The 12274-nt window shown below is 41.7% G+C and overlaps 1 protein-coding gene across 1 annotated transcript; it reads left to right on the forward strand.

Moving 5' to 3' along the window:
* Positions 1 to 10004: 10004 nt before the first annotated feature.
* lingo4b (leucine rich repeat and Ig domain containing 4b) lies at positions 10005 to 11834 on the forward strand (the record flags this gene model as incomplete). Its single annotated transcript, XM_083648759.1, has 1 exon — positions 10005 to 11834. Exon 1 carries the CDS (start codon positions 10026 to 10028, stop codon positions 11832 to 11834), a length of 1809 nt encoding a protein of 602 aa, XP_083504885.1. The 5' UTR covers positions 10005 to 10025.
* Positions 11835 to 12274: the final 440 nt, after the last annotated feature.

The raw sequence follows: 12274 nt of genomic DNA on the forward strand, positions 1-12274 counted from the left end.
TAAGTGATGTGCAGTTTAAGTAATAGGTGATGTGCAGTTGAAGTAATAAGTGATGTGCAGTTGAAGTAATAAGTGGTGTGCAGTTGAAGTAATAAGTGATGTGCAGTTGAAGTAATAAGTGATGTGCAGTTGAAGTAATAAGTGGTGTGCAGTTGAAGTAATAAGTGATGTGCAGTTGAAGTAATAAGTGGTGTGCAGTTGAAGTAATAAGTGATGTGCAGTTGAAGTAATAAGTGATGTGCAGTTGAAGTAATAAGTGATGTGCAGTTGAAGTAATAAGTGGTGTGCAGTTGAAGTAATAAGTGATGTGCAGTTGAAGTAATAAGTGATGTGCAGTTGAAGTAATAAGTGATGTGCAGTTGAAGTAATAAGTGATGTGCAGTTGAAGTAATAAGTGATGTGCAGTTGAAGTAATAAGTGATGTGCAGTTTAAGTAATAAGTGGTGTGCAGTTTAAGTAATAAGTGATGTGCAGTTTAAGTAATAGGTGATGTGCAGTTGAAGTAATAAGTGATGTGCAGTTTAAGTAATAGGTGATGTGCAGTTTAAGTAATAAGTGATGTGCAGTTTAAGTAATAGGTGATGTGCAGTTGAAGTAATAAGTGGTGTGCAGTTGAAGTAATAAGTGATGTGCAGTTGAAGTAATAAGTGATGTGCAGTTGAAGTAATAAGTGATGTGCAGTTGAAGTAATAAGTGGTGTGCAGTTTAAGTAATAAGTGATGTGCAGTTTAAGTAATAAGTGGTGTGCAGTTTAAGTAATAAGTGATGTGCAGTTTAAGTAATAAGTGATGTGCAGTTGAAGTAATAAGTGATGTGCAGTTGAAGTAATAAGTGGTGTGCAGTTGAGGTAATAAGTGATGTGCAGTTGAAGTAATAAGTGGTGTGCAGTTTAAGTAATAAGTGATGTGCAGTTGAAGTAATAAGTGATGTGCAGTTGAAGTAATAAGTGATGTGCAGTTTAAGTAATAAGTGATGTGCAGTTGAGGTAATAAGTGATGTGCAGTTGAAGTAATAAGTGGTGTGCAGTTGAGGTAATAAGTGATGTGCAGTTGAAGTAATAAGTGGTGTGCAGTTTAAGTAATAAGTGATGTGCAGTTGAAGTAATAAGTGATGTGCAGTTGAAGTAATAAGTGATGTGCAGTTGAAGTAATAAGTGATGTGCAGTTGAAGTAATAAGTGATGTGCAGTTGAAGTAATAAGTGATGTGCAGTTGAAGTAATAAGTGATGTGCAGTTTAAGTAATAAGTGGTGTGCAGTTTAAGTAATAAGTGATGTGCAGTTTAAGTAATAGGTGATGTGCAGTTGAAGTAATAAGTGATGTGCAGTTTAAGTAATAGGTGATGTGCAGTTTAAGTAATAAGTGATGTGCAGTTTAAGTAATAGGTGATGTGCAGTTGAAGTAATAAGTGGTGTGCAGTTGAAGTAATAAGTGATGTGCAGTTGAAGTAATAAGTGATGTGCAGTTGAAGTAATAAGTGATGTGCAGTTGAAGTAATAAGTGGTGTGCAGTTTAAGTAATAAGTGATGTGCAGTTTAAGTAATAAGTGGTGTGCAGTTTAAGTAATAAGTGATGTGCAGTTTAAGTAATAAGTGATGTGCAGTTGAAGTAATAAGTGATGTGCAGTTGAAGTAATAAGTGGTGTGCAGTTGAGGTAATAAGTGATGTGCAGTTGAAGTAATAAGTGGTGTGCAGTTTAAGTAATAAGTGATGTGCAGTTGAAGTAATAAGTGATGTGCAGTTGAAGTAATAAGTGATGTGCAGTTTAAGTAATAAGTGATGTGCAGTTGAGGTAATAAGTGATGTGCAGTTGAAGTAATAAGTGGTGTGCAGTTGAGGTAATAAGTGATGTGCAGTTGAAGTAATAAGTGGTGTGCAGTTTAAGTAATAAGTGATGTGCAGTTGAAGTAATAAGTGATGTGCAGTTGAAGTAATAAGTGATGTGCAGTTTAAGTAATAAGTGGTGTGCAGTTTAAGTAATAAGTGATGTGCAGTTGAAGTAATAAGTGATGTGCAGTTGAAGTAATAAGTGGTGTGCAGTTGAAGTAATAAGTGGTGTGCAGTTTAAGTAATAAGTGATGTGCAGTTGAAGTAATAAGTGATGTGCAGTTGAAGTAATAAGTGGTGTGCAGTTGAGGTAATAAGTGATGTGCAGTTGAAGTAATAAGTGGTGTGCAGTTGAGGTAATAAGTGGTGTGCAGTTGAGGTAATAAGTGTTGTGCAGTTGAAGTAATAAGTGATGTGCAGTTGAAGTAATAAGTGATGTGCAGTTGAAGTAATAAGTGATGTGCAGTTTAAGTAATAAGTGGTGTGCAGTTTAAGTAATAAGTGGTGTGCAGTTTAAGTAATAAGTGATGTGCAGTTGGCAACAAAAGTCCTAATTTTAACACTCGGTGGCAACTGTCCATAGATTGATGTAAGGCGATAAGGGCCTGGAGCCTTGATGCGTTATGTCTGCTGAGAGAGGAAGGAGACACAGACAGTAAAGTTGAATTATTCCAAAGAATGAAGTGAATGTGGGAGTGCACCAAAAACGCTGCTGGACTCTGCCAAAGGATTATCTGACGGGAGGTTACAGCTGATTAGCTGCTATATTGTTTGCGTTTGGCATTGCAAGGGTTTATTAGATAAGACATGGACACTGGTTGGGTTTAGATGAGTGGATCTTTGGAGCTATGCAAAAGGTTTATATAAGGTTTAGTAGCTTCCACACTGCAAAAACCATTTACTTAGTAAAAGTGAAATTGTCTTGATGAAAGTTTCTTGTTTCAAGATTTTCTTCGTTGTTTCATCATGATTTATTGAAAGAAGTCTTATTGGTATGCATCAAGTGACCTTTAATGAAACCAGCAATATTATCTGCCAGTGCAGTGAGATAATTTGACTAAAAATATTGTTAAACTATCTTGATAGGTCTGGAAAAGAGTTAAAATAACTTGAAACCCCCCCCCCCCTTTTTTTGCAGTGCACCATACAGCTGAATGCCACTCATTTGAATAATTCCTATACCTATATCTCATTCCTATCTTGGACAGCCAAGGCCGGATTAACCATAGGGCAACCGGGGCAGGTGCCCCGGGGCCCTCGGGGTGAAGGGGCCCTCCAAAAAAAAAAAAAAAAAATTTTTTTTTTTTTTTTTTTTTTTTTTTTGGAGGGCTCATGTTGGGCTCCACAGAACTATGACACAAATCTAAGACCAATCAGGACAAAATAAAATGTGTTTCCAAGAAGATTAAGTCTGATGATTTAGTCTCATTGGATGCCTGTGGGCAAGTGGTGACCAGGGGCGCGGGAAGTGGGGGTGCTTGTGGTGCTGCGGCACCCTCTGCTGTTTTGTATTGGAAATGTAATGTCAATTATTTTTTCATCATTGTAAAGCCACAGCACAGTGAAGAGGATATTAATGTGAAGATTAGCCTCTTCCTTTTGCTCTCAGAGTGCATCAGATTCATGCATTTTACTTTAAAATGTACAAAATTTCTTTGTCCGGGGGGGGCACAGCCCCCCCTAGAAACCCCCCAGTCAGACTAATATCTTTATCCTGCTGGTGCTACCTCTTTGCAAAGCCTAGAATTGCCTATGACTGAGTGAGAAACTGAATCTCAGAAACGGAATAATAACATAACAGTATAATACTAATGTTAATTTAAAATTAGATATTCCTCTAAATATGGCGAAAAAACATCCAAACATCCGGACGATGGGTAGGGGGGCCCCTGGGAGCTTCAGTGCCCCGGGGCCCCTGGGGTGTTAATCTGGCTCTGTGGACAGCCAGATCAATATTTATAAGCATAAATAAAAATACTATTAGACTTTTCTTATTGAAAGACTGTGTGTATTTTGTCATACCTGACAGTTTCGACTGCTGCTTCCTGCAGTCTTCCTCAGAGACGTCACGTGATGTTGTTGTGACGTGCTGTATGGCTGGTTTATGAAGGGTTGGCCATCCCACCTGGATAGGTAGGATGACCATGCCAAAAAATACACACAGTCTTTCAATAAGAAAACTCTAATAGTTAATAATAGATAGACGAAATTAACTTGTTTGGATCATAAATAAAAATGTCTCAAAGCTGAATACTAAAGAACTAAGTCTTAAACTGATGTTGTATCAGGTAAAGTCTGGACCTGCTGAAAGATAATGATAATACATAACTATAATAATAAATGTTTTATTTTTTTTAACGCACCGGTTTCATGCCAGACAAGTGTTTCGGCAAAGTCTGGAGGAGATCGGAGCAATGGTGCCCTACAACTCTGGACAGACAGACAGACAGACAGACAGACAGACAGACAGACAGACAGACAGACAGACAGACAGACAGACACGGCACGCCTACTGTAAAGCTCTCCAATTATAATAGGACAGGGGTCTTCAACCTTTTTCAGTCCAAGGACCTCTTGGTTGAAAGAGGAACAGAGCAGGGACCCCCTACGATTGAAAAAGAAAATTAAAAAAAATAAACTTGTGTTGCATTTTAAGCCTGGTCTATAATAATATGTATAATCCAGCGCACACCAGGATATCAGGATTGGCATTTCTTTTTATTAATAGATTACATTAAAAAGGCAAGAAGGAGTGAACAAAGTTTCACATATTGCTTCATCATATTCACTTTGTAAATCTTTTTTGTGTGTCAAAAGTAGCTTATTATTGCATATTAATGTTTGGAGTTTACTCAATATCATGATCCCCCCCCTATAACGACTGACAAAATTGGTGGACCCCCTGCTGTACCTCTGCGGATCCCCTGGGGGCCCCGGACCCCCGTTGAAGACCACTGCAGTAGGATGCAGTTATACAGCAGCTTTAAAAACAGTTTACAAAGTGCTTTACCAGTCAAAACCTGCAGTGCAGACCACTATTATTGTGGTGTATAAAGCTTGTTTGGTATAAAACTCTGAATAAACCTTCTATCTTCTATCCACAAAATAGACTCCCCAGTCCCACTCATTCTAAATGGAGCAGCTCTGGAGTTTACACCTGGCAACACAAGTAATTTTGTCCTGTGTCACTAATAGAAATATAAAATGGCTGTGCGTAATAGAAAATAGTTAGCGTATTAACACAGAACACGACACCGTGTGACTACGATCCACACAGGGCGAGAAACAGGCTTTAAAATGAACAAATGCATTTATTCTCTCACTTTGTAATTTGACGGACGGGGTCAGTTCTGCCATGACCCTGGGGTCGTGACCCCTGGCTGCAATCTAGCTGTATGGTGTGCACAGAGCTGCAGAGGAGGAGGAATGCTGCGCCCTGATTGGCCAGAGGGGCTCAGCGACTGACAGCCCACCTGCCAGTCTCTGTCTCTCACAAGAGGGGATCAACACATTTAAATTGTGAACCCACCCCCACCAAGCCCCCCTCCGCTCCCCTCCTTCCATAGTATTGCACACAGATTACACGAGGCGTCTACGTAGGGTTCGACTGATACGGGTTTTGAATCCCAATAATTTTGCGCTAGTGTTCAATGTTTAAATTCAAACATTTTCAGGCCAAAATATGAGAGGTATTACATTTTCATGCAAACTTTCTATTCTTGTCAGGATGTTAAAAAAAGAAAAGAAAGGGGGAAACCTTCTGAAACAGCATTAAGCATGAGATACATGAAACCCACAGGAATTAAATTCTTTTAGTGTTCGCAGCTCACCCAGCCTGGTCTCCAGAATGTCAGCATTGTACATTTTTGCAATCCAGGGATATGTAGAATATGAACCAAAACACATTGCATCATGCATATCACACCATATACACGCCAGTATTGCTGTTATACACGTCATAGTCTGTCATGGTCACGTTTCCAAAGTCTACATTTCAACCGTGAGTCACATTTAACGTTTTAGTTATTTAAGCCTAACCAAACCCCTATTGTTAACCAAGTTGGTTTACTTGCTTAAAAAATAATCAAGTTGTTTTCTTTGCGTTTAATGTTGGGAAGGCAGTGAGGTTTTCAAATTCACTGCCGTTTTGTTTCAAATTTATGTCGAGATTGTAGATGTAAAATGTCATAGTTTAGAAATGTATTTTGGCGGTGCTTTGTCTAAAATTTACATTGATATTGTAGCTACACATCCTGGTTTTCAGACATGTAAAGTGCCAACGTTTTATTCTGGTGACTGGATTGGCTCACCGATTGGTTGAGGCGATGTCTCGTCATAGACGCTGGGTTAGCTGGCTCAGCCTGGCTGGGGGCGTGGTCAGGGTGGGGTAAATCCCCTATATCCATTCAGCAAAGTTAGAATTTAGCTGATAGCCCAGCCCAGGCAGACACAATCGGAATCGAGGATTTAACCACCGCATTAAATGCACATCTGAGCAGACGTCTTGTGTTCTGCTCTAGAACCCCCAAACCTGTAGTTTAGAGCCGCAGCACCGTCCTTTGGTGAGTCAGCCCATTGAGATATATGGGCGGTTTTACCCCACTCGCGCGCCAGCTGTTTAACATTTTGTGAGCGTTCCCACACATGCCGACTGTCTCTATAAGTAAGCTCTGTGAAATACATTATGGCTTTAAATGAAGAATTACTTTGCAAAAAAAAAAAAAAAAAAAAAAAAAGCAAAAAGCTATCATTCCGGGGCGTCTCTCCTGGTGCCTCACCTGGTAGAGCGCGTGTACCACAAAGGCTTAAGCTGCCTTCACCTCATAAGAGATCTTCTTTTCTCTCACCACGAGGTAGAGCAGAGAAAGGTCAGCGGTAAGTAGGTCAAAGTTGAACCAAAGTTGAATCAATTTGAACTTTGAGCGCAGCACAAGGTGGCAGATTCGCGCGGTGCGCAATGCCAAGGGTAGCGCTGCAGCATAGTTGGGAGGCATCGCTCTCCTCACAGAAAACTACGGCACAGCGGGCGCAGAGATGTTTTACCTCCAATCATGTGTGGGGGGCTTAGTCTTTCGTGCGGCCGACCTGTGGTCCTTTGCCGCATGTGATCCCCTCTCTTTCTCCCCACCTTTCCTGTCTATCTACTGTACAATCTAATAAAGGCAGAATGCTCTTTAAAAAAAATAAAAAAAAATAAAAAACTATCATTCCATTGCAGGTTTAAGGAGCCGTGAGCTCAGCTGTGAGCTCAGCTGTGGTAGAGAGGAGCATCCATATTGATCAGTCCTGACTGGCCGATATCCAGTATTTGATAAAAGGTATCAAATCAAATCAGTCTGCTATATCTGCCAAATGATATATCGGTCTAGCTCTCGTCCTGAGTATCTCAGAGCACAAGTGTTGTGTTGTGAGTCAGCGCTGTGCCAGCCAGGCAGTCAGAATAAGAGCTATGTGCGTGAAGAGCAGGGATGAGACAAAGATCACACACTGTCGACAACTCGGCCACTCAGAGGAGAGGCTGCGGGCGGAGAGGGTGTCTGTGGACACTCAGAGGAGAGGCTGCGGGCGGAGAGGGTGTCTGTGGACACTCAGAGGAGAGGCTGCGGGCGGAGAGGGTGTCTGTGGACAGAGACAAGCTGCAGCTGCTGCAGGTTGGACAGAGTTTTGAACTGCTTTGCATTGCTGTTTGAGAGGAATTTACTTTGTTTTGTGTTTTGTTTTTGTGTTTAAGTCTCAGTTTCGATGCAGGTGTGGGCAATGTTAGGTGCAATGTTAAAACCTATAGGATTGATTTTGTAGGTTGTCACCGTTGTTTCTCTTGGGGTGTCTCATTGGTGGTTGGATAGGCAATATATTACATTACATACTGAAATGGAATCATGTAAAACTGTCACATTTAGCCAATGTTGTGTCAACAATAACATTTTTGTCACTTTGATTTGCTATTTTGATGTTTACGATCCACAGCGGCTCACCATTTGGTTTGGTTTTGAACACCTGTGAGACAATTTCCTACTTGAGATTCAAAAGCAATAATTGGCTTCATTAATTTCAGCATTGTAAAATTGGATATTTTCTAAAGAAAAAAATACTTGTGAATTTTAAATTGTAATCATTCAAAGTTATTATTATTATTATTATTATTATTATTATTATTACCTTTATTATTATCATTATTTCAAAATTATTTTCAAAACACTATATATCGGATCCATGTTGATGATGATGATGATTATTTTGCTACATCTACTACAATAAGGGGGCCCGGTTCCGCGCCGCGCACAATTGCTTGAGTGACATCACTGTTGGCATCACTGATGACATCACAATTGCCTGAGGGACATCACTGATGACCTCACAATTGCTCGAGTGACATCACAAATGCTCACAGACAGAGTAACTGATGACAAGAAATCGGCTCGAGCCAGAGAAACTCCGGTTGAGCGTGTGAAGCTAAACACGAGTTGGCATGAGTTCAGTCACACCCAGAAAAAGGTGCGTCCATGGCACATCCTCCAGAGTCTCCAGCCTTTCACTCGTATATATTTCTAGTGACATTTATCAGTCAGTAGCCTATTTCAAAAACGGATGAATCCAAACTTCAGATGAGTCCTATCTTGATGATTTACTTTAACTAGAAATATTGCGTGCTTCGCGCACTCCTTAGCAGCAGTTGAGCAATTGTGCGCCGCGGAACCGCCGGCCACTTGATTTATGTCTAAGAGTAGATTTTTTTATGTTGGATATTTCATTTTGTAACAAAGGTCTTCAATTTAATTTTTTTTCCTGGAAATTCCTTTTTGGATTTTTTTTTGTATCAACAGAATGCTTCTATGTATTTAATTGATCTTAATAAGAGTTGGTTCTGTACACAGGTCATTTCTAAAATTATATGTATAAAAATAATTACTCATCATCATCACATCACCACCACCTGAAGTGCATCATTTAATATAGAGGATCCAGTTATAAAATGATTATTTTGTAAACAAATGACTTAAATCACCTACTATCCTTCAAAAAGTACCAGTATTTATCTTCATTTTGTGATGCTAATTAGTTTTACGAATAGATTTCACTATTTTGTCGAATGCTGGATATCTAATTTTGGTATGAAAACTGTTCATTTTGACAACATGCACATCAGCCTTGCCCTATTGCTGCCACTGACTCCAGTTGGCTGGGCTAACACCAGATGCCTGGTCCAAGGGGCAAAACTGTCATCCCATGGGGCCTCATCTGCACTTTGAAAATCTGCACACACTAATCAGTAGGGGTGTCATGATATTTCGTCGCACGATATATCGCGATATCGAAAACGTCACGATATGCGTATCGTCAGAAAAAATATCATACTTTTTTTTTTTTTTTTGCTCCTGAATAATAATAGAACAAATTTAGCAGAATCATCACGCATGAGTGAGGGGGTAGACTACTACTGGCATGGCAAAACAGCTCAAGGGGTACATAAGATTACATAAGTTTAGGGACCATTGAGCATGAGTTATTTAAGAAATAGATTGTATACTTTATTTTTCTTTCACCATGCAACAAACATTTAGTTTGTGACAGTGTGACACATTCTATTGCAAGAGAAGCATTATCTTCCATGTTGTTTTATAGTTATTATAATAACAATTTCCCAAAACAGCATTTGTTTTGTATTTTGTGTATTTCAAATGAATGACTATTTTTCCAGTATTTTCCCAGGGCTCCCTTGAAAAGAGGTGGGGCGGGGGGGGGGGGGGACTGGGGGGGGGGGGGACTTCAGCTTTGCCCTAAAGGCCATCAGTTCTTTGTTCATTTTGTTAAGACCTCTTCTCTCTCTCTCTCTCTGTGTTCCCCCCAGGCAATTCTTATGGACATGTTAATAACAGAACCACATCACTGCAGAGGACTTAACTCAACTCTGATTCCAACTTGACTACTATTGGTTATGAAAATCTGCACCCCCAGATTGAAACGGTAAGTCTTGACACAAGTTTGAACTCTATATTATATATTTTTTTTTAAATCATGTGGGAATACAAACATGTCTGGGTTGGGATTTACTGTTTGTCCTTTTTTTAAATAAATAAATAAATAAATAAATCAATCAATCAATCAATCAATCAATCAATCAATCTATAATTGACATTTCTGCATCATTGTCAAAAACATTAAAACGTATGTCTGTGTCTCTTCTTAGGCAGGGGGTAAGATGTTTGTGGAGTCTGTTGTCCGATGGGGGGCATGGAGCATCCTGCTTCAGTTTGGACTGTGTGTGTCTGCAGGAGGCTGTCCTTCACGGTGTGTGTGTCGACCAGACCCGACAGAAGTGATCTGCTCTGGCAAACATCTGACCTCAGTGCCAGAAGGCTTTTCCAGTGATGCCAGGCATTTGGACTTATCCCGCAATAGGCTTAAGACTCTGGGGCGCCGCCAGTTCTCTGGCCTCCTGCAGCTTCAAGAGTTGGACCTCAGTGATAATATAATAGCCATGATCGAGGTGGACGCTTTCCAGGGCCTGCAGAACCTCAGGACTCTTCGTATTAAGAATAACCGACTCAAGATCATCCCGGTTGGGGTGTTTTCAGGCCTACCCAGCGTGCGCTTTCTAGATCTCAGTGAGAATGAGATTCTGGTCTTTCTGGACTACACCTTCAGAGAAATGGGGAACCTGCAGACACTGGAGGCAGGAGATAATGATTTGGTGTTCATCTCCCAGCGGGGATTCATCGGTCTGCAGAACCTACAGGAACTCAACTTGGACCGCAGCAATCTGACTTCCATTCCCACCGAGGCACTGTCGCAGCTCCAGAGCCTGACACGTCTACGCATGCTACGCCTCACTATTTCTGGACTGCCCAACTACGCTTTCCGCCGGCTCCACCGTCTGCGTAGCCTTGTGATCTCAAACTGGCCAGCGTTGGATACGTTCGCTAGCAACAGCCTGATTGGTCTTAACCTGACCTCGCTAGTCATCAGCAACTGCAACCTCACTGTAGTTCCTTACTCAGCGCTTCGTCACCTGGTTTATCTGCGCTCCCTGGATCTGTCCTACAACCCCATCACGGTCATTCAAGGTAATCTGCTAAGGGACCTGCTGAGGCTCCAGGAGTTACACCTAGCTGGAGGGAATCTGCTACGAATAGAGCCAGGGGCCTTCAGGGGGCTGGCCTACTTCCGCATGCTCAATGTGACTTCCAATCAGCTAACCACATTGGAAGAGAGTGCCTTCCACTCCGTGGGGAACCTTCAGGTCTTGCGGTTGGATGGGAATCCCCTGGCATGTGACTGCCGACTCCTCTGGGTGGTGCGCCGGAGATTACGCTTGAACTTTGATGGACGTCAGCCCACTTGTTTGACTCCGGATACGGTACGACAACGCGAGTTCAGGGACTTCTCAGAGAAGGAGCTCCCGAGACTGTTTACCTGTCGCCCCGCTCGCATCACGGACCGCAGGCCTCAGGAGGCGAGGGTCGAGGATGGGGACACGGTCCTCTTCTCCTGTAAGGCTGAGGGTGACCCACTTCCTTCTATCACCTGGATCTCATCCCATAAGTCCTTGCTTTCTTCAACAGGGCGAATTAGGGTTTTGTCCAACGGTACTCTAGAAGTGCGTTTTGCCCAGGTTCAGGACAGTGGCAAGTATCAGTGCTTGGCAGGCAATGCAGCTGGCAATGACAGCCTGACTGCCAGTCTGCATGTGAAGGGGTTCCCTCGTAACCGCACCATGCCCTTTTTCACAGAGGAGGGCTGGATAGAGTCTTCAAACCCCCAAGCTGCCAACTCCTCGGCTCAAATGACCAAGCCGTACCCATTCGATGCCAAGACACTTATCATCGCCACCACCATGGGCTTCCTGTCCTTCCTCAGCTCAGTGGCCATCTGTTTTGTTTTCATGTTTTTCTGGAGCCAGAGCAAAGGCCAGATTAAGCACACGGCGACTATTGACTTTGTTCCTCGCACCTCCACGGGAGGAGGGGACGGAGGGGATGGTGGCAGGTTCACCATGAAACTTATCTAAAGCCAACCACGAGCTGAAGGGGCTCATATTATTGACTGTGACTTCCGCTGCAATATGGAAGCCCCAATGGGACATTCAAGGCCACAGACCTCTATTACAAGGCTAGGTGACTAAGAGGGCAAATCTAAGCCAATTTTTGGGGATATACTGTAGATCGTGTCCTCTCCTCATTTTAGAGCAGAAACATAGATGTCAGTGCTCCCATGGCTATGTCAACTAACGAGTGAATATTATGTTATGATCCTGAAATAGAAAGACAAAATTGACAGACTATGGGTGGGACTGTCTCATGTTTGCTGCTGTGCATTTGTCTTCATCAACTATTTTGAATTAGCAAATACTGCAGGTCTAATATTTTGATTTAACATATAATTAGAAAATAGTGGTTAATTTTCATATATTTTGAGAGTGACACACAAAAAGACAGTTTGATTATGATA

Source organism: Poromitra crassiceps, assembly GCF_964638095.1.
Source record: "Poromitra crassiceps genome assembly, chromosome: 1".
Lineage (NCBI taxonomy): Eukaryota > Metazoa > Chordata > Actinopteri > Beryciformes > Melamphaidae > Poromitra > Poromitra crassiceps.